Source organism: Lotus japonicus, chromosome 4 (genome assembly GCF_012489685.1).
Source record: "Lotus japonicus ecotype B-129 chromosome 4, LjGifu_v1.2".
NCBI classification, from domain to species: domain Eukaryota; kingdom Viridiplantae; phylum Streptophyta; class Magnoliopsida; order Fabales; family Fabaceae; genus Lotus; species Lotus japonicus.
In genome coordinates this window covers 77,673,665-77,694,833 of record NC_080044.1, presented here as the reverse complement: position 1 = coordinate 77,694,833, position 21,169 = coordinate 77,673,665, and the positions used below count along the sequence as shown (strand labels likewise).

The following is a 21,169-nucleotide window of genomic DNA, read 5'->3' as shown; positions in this document are numbered from 1 at the left end:
TCATCCAAACCAACCCATGTGCACCCCCTACTTTTAGGTACTGCATCCGGTTATTTCTTCCCTAACAAGATAAATAAACACACTGTTGCTTTTTTTATCTTAAAATTCAAGTCAACGTAGTAGCTTGAGGGCTAAGGCAACCAAAAGGGAAATATGACTTCTTTAATAAATATTTCTTCGGCCTCTAATACTTCAATAATAGAGTATTTTGAATCATATAGATAATTCAATTAAAAACTTCCATTAACATTAAAAGTGTATGTATAAATTGTTATCATAATTTTGACTTAGCCGGTGTAGTAAAAGTTAAATGTCTCATCAAGTATGCAACTCCTATTAATCAAACTTTTTATCTAAAAATTTTAACAACTGTTTTTAACCAACGCGATAAGCGCCCACTATAAATTTTGTTGTCCCATGGGGAGAGACATAACTTTTGAGACACAACATCAAAGGTAGCATTGTGGTTTGTTAAATTTTGAGACACAAAAGGAAATTTTCTTTCTCAGTTTAGTACTCCATCTCAGAATGCCGCAAAGCATTTTCTACTCGCACACATGGACGATTTAAAGGGTTGAAGACATGGGAGTATTTTTTTATATATTTTTTATATATAATATATCATATAGTGCTTTCAATTTCCGGCTTGGCAATGATGATGCACAACAAGGTGATGGTAGCTTTGCTGGGTTCTCATTCCTTTAATGGTGTGAAAAGGATTGCAGCTCAAGAGAAGAGAGTAAAATACAAGGCATCTTATCCTTGTAAGTTTACGATGCATTTTACACTTTTTCTTTATTGATTTCTCTTTACGCTGAAAGAGTCATGACCAGTCATAATTTAAGTTAAAATTGATCTAAATTGAGAATAAAGTTGATACTACCAACTACATTAACACCATGTTTAGTTTATGAGAGATTAGAGAAATAGAGAATATAAGTACAAAGAAAAATGTGAAAAAATTTAATAAATTTGATAGGTTGTTTCATAGTGTAATATAGTGTAATAGAAGGAGAAGAGAAATGGAAAGTTTTAGTGGTTCATATCCCTCAGAAGCAGAACATGGTAGCAGATGCAATGACAAAGCGTGCCCTTCATGAAGGCTGGGATTGGAGAGTTTGGACGCTCCTTCCATTTACCATAGTTCCCCTGCTGTGTCAGGATGTAGTTGTATAGTTGTTGTTTTATGTTTTATTTCCATTTGTAACAAAAAAAAAAGGATGAAATAAAGTTAATCCCTCATTTAATTGATTTTTTTTCACTATACAACCCATTGGTGATGAATGTGAATTAAAAAAAATGAGTTGTGATAATTTTGGAAAGTTTATAGAAATATAAATTTGGAACGAATTTAATACTACTAACTACTTTAACTATATTTCTTAAATGTCGTGAAATAGTAATTTGATTATTATAAAAACGAATGAAATGAGTAAATCCGAAAAGGTGTGATACTCACTATTTTCTCTCCTCTCCATGTTCTAACCAAACAAGGTTGTCAACATCTACACATCTCTCTTCACAAAGTAACATATACCAAACATAACATAACACTTTAAGGGTATGAGATAATTATTTTCTTGTCAGAAATTGTGTTAAGTACTTAAGTTTTTCTTAATAAATTATTCTTCATACCCATCATTTTGAGAGTTAAATTATTGTCTAAATGCTTAAAAAGTTCACTATCTACCAATTATATTATTACTTTTTTTGTAGTTATTTTCCATTCTTATAATAAGAATCAAACTGAGTTATCAATTTTGAAACTTAGAATTCTGATTTTAGAATTTCCGTAGTCAATTGTAGAATTTCAAAACTTGTAGTAGTACTTAATTTCTATGTAAATGTATACTAATTTTTGTGCAAGTGGTAAAACTAAAAAACATGTCATGAAAATGGTTGACCAAACAAAATTTTCACATTGTCAACAAAACAATAATCCCACTTGGGAAATGGGAAGTTGTAATAAATGAACTTAGCAATCTTACTTTAGTTTATACACCATCCACTTTAGAAAAACATTCTTTTTCTATAAATTATCATAAAAAATGTTTTATTTTGATAAATCTCCACAGACAAATACACACATAACGAGGTTCACTGAGCATAAGCTCACTGTTGCAGACTTTTTTTTATGACTCGGAGCCGTTCACGTTTTTTTGTTTCTTCTGCTGCTACCTTTTCCCCATCCTTGTTCATTGCTCATTGCTCACTGTCCTCACTGTCCCTGCAACCTCTCTGCAACAACACTTACTCAAAACTTTCAGGTTTCCCTTGATGGCTTCGATTTGATGACTCCTACCTACCCTCATTGCCTCTAACAAGGGTCTTGTCCCTTTCCTAACAACAACCTTTCCCAGGTAACTATGCTCTTTCATTTTCACATTTCCTGCATCACCCTCAATGTTACTCTCTCTGACACATAAAGCTCACATTTTGACTAACTAGGCCTTGCTTTTTTCTCCAGCATTCAACTTGGGTTTGTTTTGTTTGAATTTCTTCAACTGGGTCTTTTGGTTTTCTCAATGTTGTTATAAAAATAGAGTCTTTTCTGTGAATGGTTTGTGAGAAATGGGTGCTGCGAACTCCAGAGCTGAAAAGAATGAAGCTTTGAGGCTTTGTAGGGAGAGAAAGCGGTTTATCAAGGTGGCTGTTGATTCTAGATATGATTTAGCTGCTGCACATGTTTCTTACATTCAGTCTCTTCGGAATGTTGGTGTTGCTCTCAGAAGGTATGCGGAGGGTGAGGTGGTGGTAGAGTCTTCTTTGTCAATTTCTGACAAAACCCCTTCTCAAACTAGCTACCCTTCTCCTTCATCACCTTTACATGTTGCTGAGGTTGAGGTTTTGGAGTCACCTTTGCATTTTGAGAGTCCTATATCACCTCCTGTGGCTACTGTTAACTACATGAGATCAGGAGGGAGTGTTCCTGTCACTGTTAAGATTGATGTTTGTGGTGACAATGAGAACTATTTAGATGCTGAGTCCACTGTGCTCCCTATGTCTCCACCACCACCACCTCCTCCTGATTCAGGTGCATCTTGGGATTTCTTTGAGCCTGGGGAGGATAGTGAGAGTTTCAGGTTTGCAGTGCATGGTAGTGACTTCAGAGAGTGCAGAGATGAAGAAAATGCCGGTTCAACTGGGGCGGAAGCAACACGGAATCAATGGTTACCGAATGGCTCAGATGAAAAGTTCAATGGAATCTTCAGCAGTGCTGCAATAGGAAATGAGCATCGCGGTTCTAATAATGTACATGGTATTGATCATTCAATTGTTTCAAGAGGAGGTGAAGGTTTCAGACAATTGGTTGGTGGAGGTGCGAGGCGGCAAGAGTCACTTGCAGGTGACATGAACCAGAATGTTGGTGACAAGGGTGGTGTTGGAAGATCTAGTTCAAAGAGGGGGGAGAACATGGCTGGGAAAAATGTGTGTGCAGAAAGAGAAGATCCTTCAGAGTTCATCACCCACAGAGCTAAAGATTTTCTCTCCAGCATAAAGGATATAGAGCATCGGTTCATTCGTGCTTCGGAATCTGGTAAGGAAGTCTCGAGGCTGTTGGAGGCAAATAAAATCAAGGTTGGATATTCTGAGGCAAAAGGTATCTGTTTGTCATCAGCATATGATAACTTCTTATGATTATTAATCTTTTTTTGTAATAGCATGTTAGTGTGTTATTTTTAAGGCCAATTACTAATCTTCTTCAAACTTGTTCTGACAGGTAAGTTATCTGCCATGGATTTGTTCACGGCTTTCCAGCCTGTTGTTTGCTGTGGTAGAAAGCCTTCACCCGTATTTCAGGGTAAGTTGTATCTTAGTTGTGTAAATAGACCTTGATAACTTATTTCAGGTTTAACCTTAAAAGTTACTTCCTTGATTGTTTGGAATTTGGATTTGCCATTTTTCTCTAAATTAGGTTTGTTACTCTCTAGGCAGTCTATAGATAATTCATCAAATCGTTAGATTTGCCATTTCTTGACAAATGAAATGAAACTGCACTGGAAGGAACAAAAGCTCAAAATTAAAGCTGCTATTGCTAATAAATATAACTGATTTCTATTTGATCCAATGTTTGCTGAATGTTAAGTCTGGCAATAATTATGAATGATTACCATTTGAATTAAGGTAATTTATTGCCTGGGACATGTAGGACTACCTGGATTGTCTCCTTTAGCTTATATGGTTTGAATTTTCATTTGGTTAATAAATAACAATGGTTAGTTATATGGTAAAGCTAAGCTATATTGAGAGAAGGTTTTACCTTGTAATGAGTTGAAATAGAGGTATCTAGTGTTGTTCTGTTTGAAAAATTCAGATCACATGTAGGTTCTTATTCGTTAGCATGAGCAACAAGGTTTCAATAATTGTCAAACTTATTTTTTGCTAGTTTTTATAGTTTCATTCTAAGCTTTAACTATCATGTCACTGTTTTATCTGCATGCTGTAGCTTTGATTTTAAATAGATGGATATTAAGTATGGACTAATTCATCACCCTTTTGTGTAGAACCTCCACAAAAAATTATTAGTTGGAAAAGAACAACATCTTCTCGATCATCCTCATCTAGGAACGCTTTGGCTGCAAAACCAAAGGACGATATTAGTGAGAGTGGAAGTGATTTTGTTGAAGACTTCTGCATGATTGCTGGAAGCCATTCATCCACCCTTGATAGACTGTATGCATGGGAGCGAAAGCTCTATGATGAAGTAAAGGTATTATCATTTGCATGAAAGTGAACAAAAAAAAGGGTTTATATCATGTTTGGGAAGAAGCTATTCAGTGTAGCGTCTAGAGAATATCATCGCTAATAATCATTGCATGATATCTTAACATGCTAATTTACATAATAAGCAATGTATATCTAATATCTTCAGAATCAGTCAATTTAAGTTCCTTAGACACATTTATGCTTATAGGTGCATGAAAGTTCCACGGTAGTGTTTAGTAGATTGGTTAAATCAGGATAGAACTGACCATTTAGGTGCATATTTAAAGTAAAACAGAACAGAAGGTAGGGGAAGTGGTACGTTTCATTTTGATTGCTCATTTTATGGAACCAAATAGAAGAGAGCAGAACAGAGTAGACTACTGATTTACTTGTAACAAATGCTACCTAAATTATGATTCTTTAGAGGATTCTCTAGTACCTAATGCCCCCTGATCGTTATTGAAAATAACAAACCAACTTTGTGTTCATTTGCAACGCTTATTCATATTTCTCACAGCTTCATACAAAATTTCACTTGGGAGAAAATTGTGAAGAATTAGGAGTCAGGTATAGAAAATGAAGAGAAATTTGTTAAACTTTTCATTTGATTTGTAAAAGCAAATTGCTGCACACTTCATTAAATCTTTAGCAATCCTTGCCTCTAATTCCTCTCTACTTCTATTCAAACTCTGGGATTAGTTGATGCAATCTGTCAATGATAAAAGTTAGTGGTACCTCATATTTGAACCCTTAAACACATAAATAACTATTACTTAGGGAAAATAAGAATATAGAAAACAGAAGTGGCAATATCTAGCTATAGTATGCATTTATCCATTTTGCTTCTCAGGATTTGTCTATTTGACTATCATTGTGTAGATTTCTTTTTTATAAGTGTATTACACCTCTAAACTTTGTTCACTAAAATCTCTGTTTTCAATCCTTGGTCCTCTTTGACCTCCTATTGGGATGTCTGTAGGCTAGTGACTCCATCAGGAAGGACTATGATCGAAAATGCCACCAGCTCAGGCATCAATTTGCAAAAGATCAAGGCACTAAAGTGATTGATAAGACCAGGTCAACTGTGAAGGATCTGCATTCGCGAATAAGGGTGGCTATTTATTCAGTTGATTCAATATCTAAAAGAATTGAGAGAATGAGGGATGAAGAGTTGTACCCACAACTTTTTGAATTTACAGAGGGGTAAGTAAGTGAGGGTTCTGGATTTTAAACTTGTATTTGTGTTTTCTATCATTAAACAACTATATTCCTTGCCAATCTAGTGATAAAAGCTATAACTACAGTGGACTTAAGAATCTACTTGCTATGCAGATTGGTCAGGATGTGGAAGGCTATGCTTGAATGTCATCATGCACAGTACATCACCATCTCCTTGGCATATCATTCAAGGAGCTCAACAGGAACCTTGAAAGGAGATGTGCGCCGAGAAACAATGTCTCTGCTGCTAGAAGAAATTGAGTTCTTTGGTCTGAGTTTCGCGAACTGGATTAACAGCCACACCTCATATGTGGAAGCTCTCAATGGGTGGCTGCAAAACTGTATATTGCTGCCAAGGGAGCGTACCAAGAGCAGAAGACCATTCTCCCCTCGCCGAGCTGTGGCGCCGCCTATATTTGTTCTCTGTCGTGATTGGTCTGCTGGGATCAAGGCCTTACCCTCTGAGGAACTGAGTCAGGCAATCAGAAACTTTTTGTCTGATCTTCACCATCTGATGGAGCAGCAAAACGATGAGCTTCTTAAGAAACAGAATTCAGCTCAAGCAAGCACAGCAGAAGCCGAGAGCAATACTAAAGAAGACAATGAAGATGAGTCTGCGAACTTGTCCTGCATACATGCAAGTTTAACCAAGGTTCTTGATCGACTGACCAAATTTTCTGAAGCATCATTGAAGATGTATGAAGATATCAGGCAAAAAAGTGAAGCAGCTAGAACTGCATATCATAATTTCAGAAGGGCTGAAAAACATTAATTCTCAGAATTCCGGCTTTCTGCCTTTTCATGCCTTGAATGAAAAACGCCAAAAACAAACTATTAACATATTGTCCTCTTCAATGTTGGTAAAAGAAATTTGTAAATGATTGTCAGCTCCATATTATAATGACTTGGAAAGAAGTATCGTGTTTGTGGTAGAACTAGAGCATGTTTGGATTAACTTTTATTTTAATTAAAATCAATTTTGAAATGCAGAAGTTACTCAAAGAAGTTTCTCCCATAATTAATTCTGGATTCAAAATTAATTGTAGACAGGTTTCCGACTATGCACTAGACTAGAATGGTTGTTTGGGCCAGAGTCCATTGGCTTGAGGCATCAAAGGTTAAATGATCAATTCTTATGTTATATGTATTAAGGTTACTAGTGCAATAACCCGTGCGTTGCACGGAATTTTATTTTAAAATTTTTTAATAAATAAATTAGTGTTCATATATATATTTGTAATTTGTAATTTTTAAATTATAAATAAGTCAATCGTGTATGAGTCGATCGTGTAATAATATATGAAGAGAAAAAATGAAAAAAATAAATGAAATTGTGTTGTATACATCAAACATTTCCAAAATTCCTTAAACGCTACATTTAAAGTACTGATATGTTGTTTGTCCGACTCATCCAGTATACAAAGTTTAAGACGATTTCTTGAGCGTACTCTAGAGAGAGCTACATATATCTGACCATGAGTGAAGACGGGTCTCGGAAGGAAGAGCCCAATCTGAGATAGTGTTTATGCTTGATTTTTGTTTACGGTCCTCACAAAGCATACTGCAATCGAAAATGATATGCGTCTTATGAGAAATATACCAGAAAGTATTTCCATGGAAAAATATTTTTCCCCGTGAAAGTTTTTACCCTGTAATTTGTAACAAATGAAAGTAGATTATAATTTTATATTTCTCATGTTATGTTTTTTTTCTCATTAATAATATATTCATCTTTTCTTTCAAAAACAAAAGTAGTGATTAATACTTATTTCTCTATTAGAATTTACATGAAAGTGTTTTTATGCACAATATTTTTTTTCATGGGAGTTTTTAACACTATAATTTAAACATAAATAAATATAGATTATGTATATGCATGAATGCTGAAGAATCTTCTCTTCGCACGACATATGTTCATGTATATATATATATATATATATATATATATATATATATATATATATGTATATATAATAATTTAATTTTTAAAAAATATTAAAAATTATTTCTAAATTACTTTTAACATTGTATTATTTTCATGTAAAATATTCCTCTATGTGAGTTTTTAAATTTATAATTTAAACAAATAATTAAAATTATATATATATATATACATATATATATATCAATGTTTTCACGAAAGTATTGTACTTTCACTATTTGTCTTATGTTCCTCCCCTTTTGAGCTCTTTACTTTGTAATTTAATCATAAAATAAACATAGACTAATATTAATATATATATATATATTATAATCCCCAGCATAAATTTTTCATATTTTATATAGGTTTAATCCCAAATATATTTGAAACTTGGAACTGAGAAATAATTCATAACAAATCCCTTTTAGAGCAAACATGGAACTGAAATGCTTCTAGGTCCATGCCCCAAAATCACCATCAGGAGCAACTCCTACTGAAGGTGGACATGCTTATCCTGCAGAAAAAAATCATTTAAATAGGGAATAAGATAGTGAATGATATAAAGCATTCTAATTTTCTACTTTCAAGACATGTCCAAGAAGTTAGATTAAAATATAACAAATATATCTCATGTAGAAGAAAAGAAGGAGATTTACCTGGTAAAGAAAGAAGAGAGAAAGAGATGGCTATGGATATCATAGTTCCAGAAGATGAAAGCCCCCATATATCATGGATTTCTTGAAAACCACGCTTTTTCTCTACCATTTCCTTCATCTGCACAACTTCACATCTAGCCGGCTCCAATTCACATGGTATTCTACAGTTGCATATGAAACCTGAAAAATTGCTATCACCATGACTCTTTGTATAAAAGTTACATATATGAATTCCACAGCGAAAAACACAAACTAAACGCTGACAATCAACATTTCCGCTTCTCAACCACTCAAATGAGCCCTCATTTTATTGTTACTTCTTTAAGCCAATCTATACTGGTATGTTACTACATTTTACCGGCCCTTAGAATTGCAGGTCTTTCATTATGTGCGGAAGGTCAGGATATGTATATTTAATCAATTTCATTCATGGGTCAGGACTAATTGGGATGTGCAGATCTGGCGGGATTTGAAAGTTATACTCTCTTGCTACGGAATTAGGATGATCACCATTTATAACTCTTTGATTTTAAGAATCCAATCTGCAAACTCTTTGATTTATTTTTCTTCATCAATCGTCTTAGCTGTCGTTAGGCACATGTTCTTAGACAATTTCATAATTTTGCAATGCTTCCACAATGACGAATAGTTTAGAGTAGCTTCATCTAGTTATTACAGGTAGTATTTGTCTAAAATCACCTCCAAGTATTACTACTTCTCCTCCAAAAGGTTTATATACGTTGTCTTCATTTTTCAACCTCATTAAATCTCGGAGTGTAACGTCTAGAGCTTTGGAACAAAACTTTTTCAACATTGGAGCTTCATCCCATATAATAAGGTTTGTTTCAAGCAGAAGCTTTGCTCGTAGACTTCCTGCTTTATATTACATGTTGAGGTCTTTGTAGCATCTAATGGAATGCAAAATTTAGAATGAGTGGTTCTACCTCCAGGCAAGAGTAATGATGCTATGCCACGAGAAGCAACATTAAGCACAATTAGTCCTCTAGATCTTTAAGTGACGCATATAAATTGTATAAACTTAACGAAAGATACCTTCTCATCAAGTAGTATCATCACAATGGTTGTAAATTTGGTGTGGTCATTGATATCTAAATCGTTCCACTTCCTGATGACTCTGGCTCTGACTCTCCAGTCCACCTTCACAGGCTTCATTTCAGATAAAAGAGTAAATTGCTTAAACATTGTAACAAAAGGTAGGTTTAGAGAAGAAATAGATTCAGTAGCCCGTGCAATACACGAGGTTTTTGAGTAAAATATATATTTGATTTTTTAATAATATTTATGTTAAAACTAAGTTTTTTTTATAGGCAAAAATATTCCTAAGATAAATATATTTTCTAAAATGAAAACCTAAATGATATAACAGATGAAAGAGTAAAATAGCTGATCAATATAGAAATAATATAATAATAAAGTTTTGTGAGAAAGTTATATATATATTTTTAAAACAAAAGTTATATTTGATAACATTTATTTAGAATAGAAACATTTTAAAAAATTAACTACAACATATATTGATTGGATGTTAATAATTTAGTATAAACTATTTATACTGATTGTATATATCCATTAAACTCTTAAATAATAAGCAAAATATGTAGGGCTTGCCCCTCCATGTTACCTAAAAAAAATATAAAAAATAAGCAAAATATGTATTACTGTTTTTTGGTAAAGAAATGATTATTACTCATTTTTTTTATAAATAAGAAAAATAAATTTTAGCCAAATATTTATTACTCTAAAGTGAAGTATTTTAATGCTTAATTTCAAAATAATTAAAATTTAAAATCTTTACCAAGAGGCACGAGGTATCAATGCATGGTAAATAGGTAACAAAAAACTGATTGGCAACTATTACTTGTGTGAGGCACTTCTTGCCCAATTGCTCTTCTAATTATGTTTTGTCCTTTTTTATCACAAGACCCTTCATTTTTACTCTTAGCAAGGATGAGAGACAATACCTTGAGAATCCATGATATGATATAAATTGTCAACTTCAGTGTGTCTGTTTGACATATATTGACTAATATGGAAATTCTTAATCATAAAGTTGAAGAATATTGGGAGACTAAAGAATCACAACTGTAATTGCAGATGAAGCACTATCTAATACTACAACCTTGTTATAAGTCAATTTCATGTTAATAACTAAGACAACAATAACAATAAAAGCTTTATCCCACTAAATGAGGAAGGAGGGCAGTTATATGAATCACATTACGTTATTGCGCTCTTTCAAAAACTTAATTATGAGGGAATATTAATGCTAATAGATATAAAAAAAAATTGTTAGAACCTAGAAATCTCTCACAATCATTACTCGATAGTTCCATGAAAAGATCTTGTTCTAATACCAGAGACAACTAAAAGATCTAAAGAAAACAAATATGAATAAAAAGCTTGAACTTCACTAAGCAAAAAGACCTTAGTAAGGATGGCACAACATACAACCATCAATAAGACTAACTTAATGAATATATTAAAACATAGACATGAGCTTAGACACTGCCATTTTATCCGAGTTGTCACTTTTCAAAATCTTGCAATATGTTCAGGCACCTTGTTGGTTGGTTATTACCCTTGGTGGAAGGCAATCCTGGTCGAATAAAAAACAACAAAATCAGTATTGTTTAATGGAACTATAACGCAAAAAAGGTATTTCAACAGGGAGTCTATAAGCTAATTTTGTTAATAAAACTCTACAGAACTGATAACACATTAACTCTTTAATTTGTGAAGTGACTCCATATAATATATGGAAATGGAATCCTACATTTGTCAGCTGATGGTTAAATGTGAAAAAGAAACATTTCTTCAGAGTGAAATTAATAATCCTATAGTTTCATTATTAGATTCATCTCTTTGGGAGAGTGAGATTTAGGATCCATTCCAATGAATCCATATGGAGATACAACAAAACATGTTAAGAAACATCTGAATGGAAGAAGTTTGTCTAAGCCTTCCAACTCGGTTTAATAAGTTTAACTAACTTACCAAAGTGAAAAATAAATTATAATAAACTTGGCTTATGTTGCGGGCTTTACCTTTACTCCTTTCTCATTCTGCCTTTACTCTTCTCTCCATTTCCAACCCACGATGTCTTCTTTGGATTCTACAATGAAAAATCCTCAAAACTACAAAATCATCACTCCATTTACAAATTCATTCACCCAAACACAATAATGATATTTTCAGTCACTTGTAACATGCAAGAAAAGAAGGTTTCATATTATGTTAAGAATTTTTCTCTTACGATATAATCATCTTCCATTTAGCTCCAATCATGTCTGAAATGTTCTTAAATTCTGCCCCTGGGTTTAATTTCTTATTCTGCCTAAAATCGCAATCCATAGATAAAGATCACAAATACCCAATTTCCATTGAGGTTTATTATACCATGTAATTTGATGAGAGCTAGTGTTATCAGTTCAAGGAAAAGGATGCTGCTAGCTGGCATCTTATATGAAGGCTGAAGGTAAGAATGCAATGGAATCTAAGGTGGAAAATGGTGCTATTGTGTGTCAGAACTGTTGATGATCTCAATCCTTTTGGATTAAGGAGAATTTAAATTTATAAATAATAAAACAGATTCACAAAAGCATTTAAAGAGAAACTGAAGATATGATAATTAATAAGACTTGTAGTATTGCAAAGTTTGCTAATAGGTGTGTTGTTCATAAACAAAAGACACTCTAATTAATTAAATTTTCACCATTCCACTCACTCACAAACATACGATATTTCAATCATCCCTTTCGTAAAAGCCTTAGGAGAAACAAATAGCAAATAAGCAATAGTTTACAACATGTGCAAAAGGGAGAAAGAGATAAAACAGTCCCTTACAGTGGCACTATGATACTCAATTTCTCGGGAGGATGAATCACCGATCGAGTAGCACTCAATAATGAACATAAGAAATTCAGTAAACTGCAAAGATTGAAATTTTTCAAGGTTGGAAATCATGGAATGGTAAAAGGGACATAGTAATAATAATTAAAAAAGCTGAAACTTGAGTTTTGAGGATTGGAGCTGATTCAACATTTCCACTCTTTCCAACCTTATCTTTCCAGGGAGAAAACCTCAACTTCAATAATAGTTGTTAGAATATAATCACTCTAAGTTTGCTTGACTCTTTGAATTGATAAGCTTTCATATCTCATAACCATGAATTCTAAGTTTTCTACTGCAGACAAATCGGTGATAGAAACCTTAAAAAAAGTTTAAGGGAACACACAAATCCCAACCCAAATTTGAGCAAGACAAACAAAAGCTTATTTAAAGAAATATAAAGTAATCAATTTCTTTATGAAAAACCACAATTTACTGGTTTCAAACTAAATACAAACAAAAGAACCAATATCCAAAGCATGAGTTAAATAGAGAAAACGGTGATATTGGTCAAAGAAAAAAGAACAAATTCAGTTAAGTCCAAAAACCACATGAAAGTAAATAAATCAGATCACTAAAAATATAAACCAACAACTTAGGAGTGAAGAGTACCTGAAACATGAATCAGTTGTTGCTAGGTGAGTGAGCATCAAGTCGCTACGGATAACCATCGCAGTACCCATAACCACATAAGAGAGAAAAGAGGAAAAATATGAACAGAATAAAATAAAAAATTCCAATCATGTAACCACATAGAGAGCAGAGAAAAGATAAAGTACCTGTGCAATGAAGCCTATATATCTCGTAACAATGAAGAAAAATCTGAACCACAAACGAAAAGAAAAACTAATTAGAAAATAAGCATAAACAATGTCATGTAAGTTCAACATGTCAATGAAACTGAAATCTAGTTGACAAAGGGTTTGGATTTCATCACTAAAGCATTTCCTTCTTATCTCAGCGAGCAAATGAACTCAAGAGAGAAGGAGCATCAGTAATTAGCTGAATCTAGTGTGTAAAGATTACTGAAAAAAATGAAAGAGCAAGAGATGCTCGTACTTGGAAGTATGAGCTTTGTTCTCGTAGCAGTACTAATCCCACAGGCACCAAGAAGTATTTCTACAATGTTCAATGCAGAGCTTGGTAGGTTTGGCAAAGCTCTGCTGAGTGCTGACAACATAGGAATCAACCTCAATAGTCAAATTCTTGAGCATCACTTCCACAGTTGGAGCTTTGCTCCTAAGTCCTAAGACAATAGAAATAATCAATCAGTTTAAATCATCTATATATTATATTGGGATCAAATATATAATTTAGTGATTTGATTTCATCTTAAACATAAATTTAACCGATTCTTCTAAAAGTTAATAAAAGGCATAAACAGTGGCTAAAACGTTAGCCTGAAAGTGAAATGCTTGATTGTTGCAGTTATAAGGTTATGCCTAAGAAAAGGATATGCCATCCATTTTCATACGTAGCTCTATGTTTTTCCAAATTCACAGTAATTATAGAAAGAAAAAGAAAAATTAGTGTTTGAACAAACTTTTCATTCAAAATCTATACCTCAAGTCTCTGCCGTAATTCTTGAAGGGTAACACTAATTGGTATGGTAAACCCTAAATCAATCAAAGGACATACAAATTGAGAGTTTGCAGGGTGAAAATGAATGAAATAGAAGAAGGGTATTACAAATCCTAACCTTCCGACGCAGTTGCGGATAAGCTCTACGGTTTTCTCATATTTCCTTATGAACTTTCCAGATTCAACCTCCTCCGTTCTGCACTGCGATCTCACGATCTTATTGGTGGAGCATCGTTCTGAGTCTGAAATTGGCCATCGTCAGCGTCGACAGATTGGGGTTTAGGCCAGATCTGATTTCTCTCACAAAATTACGTGTATAATTTGCATCAGAGATGAATTTACCTGAGTCGATGAGGCCGCGAGAAACCGAATCACGAACTGCTCGTAAACAAATTGGAGAAGATGAAACAGGAAGAAAGGGGGGGTTGACAGGACCAACATCTGAAGAGGCCGTAAGAAACACGAATTAAAAGAGATTGAGAGCTTAGGGATGAAATCACGATTTAAAGTTGATTCATCACGAATTAAGTGATTTCGAAAATATGAATCAGATTTGGGGTTAATTAAGGAGCAATATGGCCACAGATTTGGAATGAAAATTAACCGTGTGGAAAAATAAAAAAGTAAAAACAGCTGGTTTCTTAATGAAATTAAGGAATATAACAATAATTTCAAACTTATTTTCCATTAATATTGACAAAACCATGTATGAATAAAGACAAAACCGTGTGCTATTGACATTTCTAATTAATGATTCAATGATTTCGACCAATCAAAATGCAAGGATTTGGACCAATCAGCTAACGACATGTGGAAAATAGGTGAAACCAACCAATGGAGCTGTGACATGTGGAAATTAAATAACAGTACGGCCCACTTTGGTGGATGGGCTTTATATATTATTAAGATATCACTTAATAGGAACTTAAAAAGCTCTGCCTGCCAGTTTTCACATAATAAGAAAAATAATTGTCATCACCATGAAAATTAAAATCATTATTGCAATATGGATGCTTCTTCATGGCTTCTTAAAGAAAGCCGTAATAGACAAACTTAGTACGTATCCTGAAATTTTCTATTTTACATTTGCAACCAATAATCTTTGACTAAACGACTGAAGCATCATGATTCATTTGTGGTTAAAGAAGCAGCTTTGGCAGTGAATTGTGTCATTCAGAGCTCTGAGTTCTTCTGTCAGCTGCAACCACAGGCATAGTCCAACTTCAACAATAAAGCTAAAACAATTTCGGTGTTAATTCCTCCATAGGCCAAATGAATATCAATCTTCTATTAGGTTTTCTTTTATTAGAATCCCACATGTTGTGTGTACTGCGTGTAAGCTTCTGTCTGCATGGCAATAGGAGCCCGAGTAACATGATCGGGAAGATCGAATGCATCAACAAGTTCCCTTGCAATATTTCTCACTTGGAAACTCAGATAATCTGTGAGCTTGTGTATTGCCTGTGAAATAGAAAAAACAAGAAAAACTTCAATTTTCAACAATATTAGGATTAAAATGATAAAAAGAGCATGGTCTACAACCTCATCTCAGATTAACCCGTACTTCTGTTGCCGTTTTCTTAAGGTTAAAAAGTGATTGTCAAAACCAGGACTTTCACAACCCAACTCAAGCTCATAATCAATATGCATTTTTGAGAGAAAAAATAGTGTATGAATGTGAAATGATCATAAATCATGTTTCCTTCTTTATGGTAAGAAAGAAGTTAAAAAAGAAGTGATTTTTACTATATTTCTTCTAGTGGGAGGCTGGAAGGTACATAGATAAATAAGGGGTGTGAAAGTGACATTCGTAGCAGAATCTAACAGCATGTTCGAATCAACTTCTCTTTACTCATAATCAATTCTGCCATTCAAAAGTTAGTCACAGAAGCTTTTCCATATAATTAACTTCAGCTTTAAAATTAATTGTAAGAGAATGTTCAAACATACATTGAGTATATTAATTTTTTTTTCCAGAAAGCCATCATAATTATCCCCGGCAGACCCATTGTCAGTCCACTTTTACTTGTTATTCCAGTGTTCCTAGTCTTTAGAATGGTCCCTCATAGTAGCTCATTAGTAATTTAAGGGTTTTTATGAGCTGTCAGGAAAACTAAAGAACAGCTCATTAATTTTTAGTAATCACTCGTGCATTACCTTTTTCTTTAAGATTATATCAATTTTATTTGAAAGAAGAATGTCTTCAATACCTTGGCTTTGTTGGGAGCCACATAGTCAACATTACGGTAGGTTCCAATGTCATTCCATATTCGATCCAGAGCATAAAGATCACATACGAGCTTCAGAGCAGCTTGAGCGCTTGGATCAGGACAACTGATGCAGGTAGGGGCCAAGTCAAAATTATGCAAATAAAGGAGTTAAAAGATACACATTTCATAAAATAGTAGGAATTAGAAAGCACTTTTGCACAGCTTCAATGAATTTAGCAAGGATGACCGACTCAATATGTGACTCTGCAAGCGTTAATAGGTGATTTAAGCATCTATTCCATGCACCAAATTGCCCAAGCGATTTTGAGTGCTTTTGCAGTCGTACAGCAACACTTTGAAGTAACTTAGATGTTCGGTACTGCAAAAGCGAAAATCGATATAAATAGTTGATTTATTTGTAAGCATATACTATATTTAGTCCCTAGCCGTTGAATCAAGTCAAGATAAAACTCACTCTGAAAGCATCCAATTGAAATTTAGGATCTCGTAAGTGGTTTTCGCCTTCCCACCTAGCAGTAACTGGATTTGGCTGTGACAGATAAGTATTCATGGATTCACTCAAGTAGTTCCATGTCACTGTAAAAGTCCCTCCTTTGAACTTTCTCGTGTATTGTTTCAAAAGATCACCTGCAACCTTCATTTACAAAGGACAAATCCAAACTTATTACTTACCCAGCTTCCAATACAAGAATACAAGAACCAAAAAAAAATCATGCCCAGCAAAAGCTGTAAGATTACAGATGCCATCAAACAAAGGAAAGGTATGGTTTCCTATGAACGCACATGGTTAAATATCAAGGTGATGATGCAAATGTTCTGTGCACCAGCAATGAAATCATTTAATGAAATATTTTATTAGAATAGTGGAAATTCATTCGGAGACTAACAAAAGCTCCACAGAAGCTTTAGTAATAATTAATGTTAGAAGAATGCAAATGATAGCCGATAGACCAAGGATATAGTGGTATTTAGTCAATAACCTGTTGAAGAAGAACCGTGTTGTCTCCTTCAAATGTCTGAAAGATGTCATGATCATTCCTCAAGGTACCAAACCGATTTACAGCAGCATAACCATGTCCTCCACAGGCTTCCCTACAGATGCTGAGTGACTTTGCAGTATACGATGTTACATAAGCCTTCAGACCTGCCGAGAGAGCATGGACATCTGCAACTAACTCTTCCTCATGAGACTTCTTCGATTGAGAGTATTTCTCCACTAAACTTGAAGTGGCAAAATGAAATGCATAAGTTGAAGCCAGCATTGGCATAAGCTTATGCTGTTGAGACTGGTAGTCAAGGATACTGACTTCAGGTTGGTTTGGAGGTCCAAATTGCTGACGTAGTAGAGAATATCGGATGGCAATTGTAGAAGCAACCTTTAGGACACTAACTGAAGAATATGCAAGGCCTACCCTACCACCAACAAGTTCCCCTAGAGTTGCAGCAAACCGCTTATTCACCGTAGGAAGACTACTTGTGTACTTTCCATCACGAGAGACATCTCCAAAACGGTTCAGAAGATTGTCTCGAGGAATTCTCACAGAGCGGAATCTCAAAGCTCCATTATCCACGCCATTGAGGCCAACTTTATGTCCACAATCATGTATCTCAATTCCAGGAAGTGGTTTATGGGTCTTCATATCCCTGATTGGAACTATGAAAGCATGGACACCCATATCAGAAACTCCTTTTGCATCATAATTGGGTAACCTCAACCTAGCGAAAACAGTGGCAAACTTGCCATGCACCGCGGCATTGCCAATCCACCATTTGATGGCACCATCATTTGGTGTATCAATGACAAATTCATCTGTGATTGGATCAAAAGTGGCAACCGTTTGAAGGCCCTGCACATTTGAACCTTTTAAGCACAAAAAAAAAAAAAAGCAGTTTAGAAATGTGTACTTGGGGAAGTGCTAAGTGGTAGCATGATCAAGATAAAAAAACAACTATAAACGAAAAATACCCCTCACCCTCAACCTGAAGGAACTTTAACACAAGGAATAATGATTACCTTTGCATCATTCTTATATTTACCACCTTACAACTTTAACACTACAAATGAATATAGCATATTTTACTCTATAAGTGTCCAAATAATATTGGTATATTACAATATTTTTGTACAATTGTCTGTATAACAATGAGATTGAAGCACAGAACAAGATGGTTGATATGATAAAGAGATTTAAATAGAGAGAAAACATAGTGTAAAAAGATTTTTATGAACAATAATATAACTCCTATTGGTATATTTATCCTATCAATTAAACTAAACACTATAAAACAAAGTTCACAATAATCAACAAATATAGCAGTGGAAAAAGAAAGAGGTAGATAAATGCAATTACCATGGTGAAGCTCTGTCATAGCAAAACAACCCGGGTAGTCCAAGTTATCAATACCATCAAAGTACTTATCTCTATGCTTCTGGGTTCCCAAATTGAGAACAGAACCACCCCACAGACTACACACAAAACAAAAGAGAGTAAAACAATCATTAAAATCAGAATAAATGAAAAAAAAAATAAAAAAAAAAAAAAATTGCCAAACCTACCTGTATTGCACACCCATCTTGATCCCGAGTGACATGTCGACGCTACCAACAGCTTCCACAATGGCGAAGTACTTCTCCGGATCATCGGTAACGTAACGGAGGGGTCTCACCCCAGCTTCTCTAACAAGCCCCACGAGCTGTTTCATGCAGAGTTGGCGATGTTGATCCTTGGAGATTTCAATGGGGGTTTGGAGGTTCGGATTGGCATTGAAGTAATCAAAAACCTTCTCCTGAATGTCTCTGTGTTTCCCCCTCATGTAATTTGACAGAGAATCCGCATCCACGCTCAGTTTCTTCACACGAGCGCACGCTACCATCTCCAAGTGGTTCGATTCGTCGTCGTAAACGCGACCGCGAGGGATGATGGGGTTTAGGTGATGGGATAGCCTCTGGATTCGATTCTCTGCTTCCCACAAATCGGATTTGGATTTGGATTTTGGATTCATCATCATCGTTCTGGTTTGAGGTTTTGCGATTGAAATTGAATGTTGAAATGGTGGTGGGTATATGATATCAAGTTTGGTGTTGATGAATTTCGGTTACGGCATTGATGATGATTTACAATGATAACGTGGCGGTGAAGCGATAGGATAAGCGATTGCTATTTAACTTAACTGTCTCAGCGCGCTTTTCAACGAGTTTTTATTTGACTATTCATTACTCATTACAACCGTGATTCTGTAGAATAAAACAAGATATTAATTAATATTGATAAGTATAATGGTTTGTTCAGTAGAGTTGCATTTTATGTGTTCTTCTTCTAGACTGGACAGATTTCATTTTTTATTATATGTATCTTTTTCGAGATAAAATACTGATGATTTCATTCTATCCATAGTCCCATACGGCATCTTCTATCTACCAACTAGTTATAATTTGAGGTCATATGTTCCTAGTTTGCACAATCAATCTACACCACGCCACGTCAGAGAAACAAAAAGGAATCATCTATACATCAATTATATTTATGAATAATCATACCAAAAATTAGCAAAGCATTTTTTTTTATTAAAACATCTTTCCGCCAGCCATGTTTAGCACAATTAGTAAATAACTACGTTCCTTAAAGATTTAGTTTAGGCCCGATCACTCAGCGGTGCGTATGAAGGAGGGTTTGTTTGGAGAGCTTCGAGTCTGGATGAGATTAATCTATTAATTGTTGATTGTGAGATAGTATTTAAAAAAATCAAAAGATGATAATTTCGAGCGGTTCATAAAGAGAATTATTTCTTCAAATAAAAGTCAACTACTTATAGTGATCTTTGATTCTCGACGGTGTCAAACTCATGGTTCTCGATTGTGCCCAGTGGCGGAGCCAGAATTTTTCTAGAGCCCGGGCAAAGTTAAGCCTAAGCCTAATTGTTCATACCTGAGGTCTGATCCAGGGTTTTAAATTATAATTGTGGTCACGGTTGCAAGTACTGCGGCTGCGAACATTACGGCTATTGCAGCGAAAATAGCTTGTTGCAATGAAAAATATGTTTCATACTCAATTAAACACCTTACCCAAACATTAAGATTTAAACACTAAAGCTTTTAATCTAATTAATGCATTGTTTCCTTTAATGCATGGTTTGTTTTTTGTTGAAGAGAGTCAGATGACATTACTAAGGCCCACGAGGGGCAAAATCACAATTATGTTGTCCTAGTAGCAAAGAAGTGAGCTAACAGGCCCAAACTCATCAGTTCGCTAGAAATAATCCACAAATGTAAACTAGAGATAAAAAACAATCGGAAAAAACTAGAAGAAGCTAGAATAGTAAAATAGTTTATGAATTTTACTCGAATTTATCTATAAGTCTATCTAACTGGGATTTCTAGTGAGGTGGCCCAATAGCAAAGACTGATCACTGACATAAACAAATCATTTCACACTTTGACCCAAAAAAGAAAACAACATGCACAGAGACATAAACAATGTTCATCGCCTCATCGGTTTTCCTTCATGGTTCCATTTCTTCCCTCCCACCAGCTTTCTCTCCACTATCACTCACATTCTGCAAGTGTCCATTTATAAAAACTTGAACTTTTGACCTTTTCATTCACTCAGCTTCTCAAAATTGCCCAAGAATTCTTCAATTTTTTGGTTTCTTCTCTCTGTAAAAAGGTCTTGAAAAAGACGGAGCCAGCCAACGAGCCCGGGCAAGAGCCCAGGGTCGCCGGGCGGTGGCTCCGCCACTGATTGTGCCTATGTCTTAATGGACTAACCGAGGGTCATGCTCTCGGTACAGATGCAGCGAAAGGAAGGCATGGTGGGTTGGTTCAAAGACACACTTCATCATCGAGCCTCGGACATGGCGTCTGCGAGCATGTGGACTGACCGGGGCGCCATGTTTCGAAGCTAGCACCCCTACCCTCGAAAAAAGGGTTTCTAGGTCTCAAGGCACCC

General features: G+C 34.8%; 2 protein-coding genes and 2 long non-coding RNA genes across 4 annotated transcripts; 1 reads left to right on the top strand and 3 right to left on the bottom strand.

Annotated features, from left to right (window-relative positions):
* The first annotated feature begins 2,116 nt into the window (after positions 1 to 2,116).
* Positions 2,117 to 7,013, top strand: LOC130715375 (protein ALTERED PHOSPHATE STARVATION RESPONSE 1). Its single transcript, XM_057565468.1, has 6 exons — positions 2,117 to 2,360; positions 2,468 to 3,601; positions 3,722 to 3,802; positions 4,506 to 4,711; positions 5,687 to 5,910; positions 6,040 to 7,013. Exons 2-6 carry the CDS (start codon positions 2,572 to 2,574, stop codon positions 6,695 to 6,697), a joined length of 2,199 nt encoding a protein of 732 aa, XP_057421451.1. The 5' UTR covers positions 2,117 to 2,360; positions 2,468 to 2,571; the 3' UTR covers positions 6,698 to 7,013.
* A 3,898-nt stretch (positions 7,014 to 10,911) lies between these two features.
* On the bottom strand, positions 10,912 to 12,353 carry LOC130713945 (uncharacterized). Its single transcript, XR_009011079.1, has 2 exons — positions 11,568 to 12,353; positions 10,912 to 11,119 (listed from the first exon to the last, which is right to left on the bottom strand). It is a non-coding gene; the product is annotated as an uncharacterized LOC130713945 (long non-coding RNA).
* A 675-nt stretch (positions 12,354 to 13,028) lies between these two features.
* Positions 13,029 to 14,551, bottom strand: LOC130713946 (uncharacterized). Its single transcript, XR_009011080.1, has 5 exons — positions 14,111 to 14,551; positions 13,975 to 14,027; positions 13,471 to 13,657; positions 13,191 to 13,233; positions 13,029 to 13,068 (listed from the first exon to the last, which is right to left on the bottom strand). It is a non-coding gene; the product is annotated as an uncharacterized LOC130713946 (long non-coding RNA).
* A 289-nt stretch (positions 14,552 to 14,840) lies between these two features.
* Positions 14,841 to 19,396, bottom strand: LOC130711870 (acyl-coenzyme A oxidase 2, peroxisomal). The gene is made up of 7 exons (XM_057561645.1): positions 18,781 to 19,396; positions 18,575 to 18,690; positions 17,204 to 18,084; positions 16,678 to 16,857; positions 16,415 to 16,581; positions 16,203 to 16,326; positions 14,841 to 15,453 (listed from the first exon to the last, which is right to left on the bottom strand). Exons 1-7 carry the CDS (start codon positions 19,230 to 19,232, stop codon positions 15,298 to 15,300), a joined length of 2,076 nt encoding a protein of 691 aa, XP_057417628.1. The 5' UTR covers positions 19,233 to 19,396; the 3' UTR covers positions 14,841 to 15,297.
* Positions 19,397 to 21,169: the final 1,773 nt, after the last annotated feature.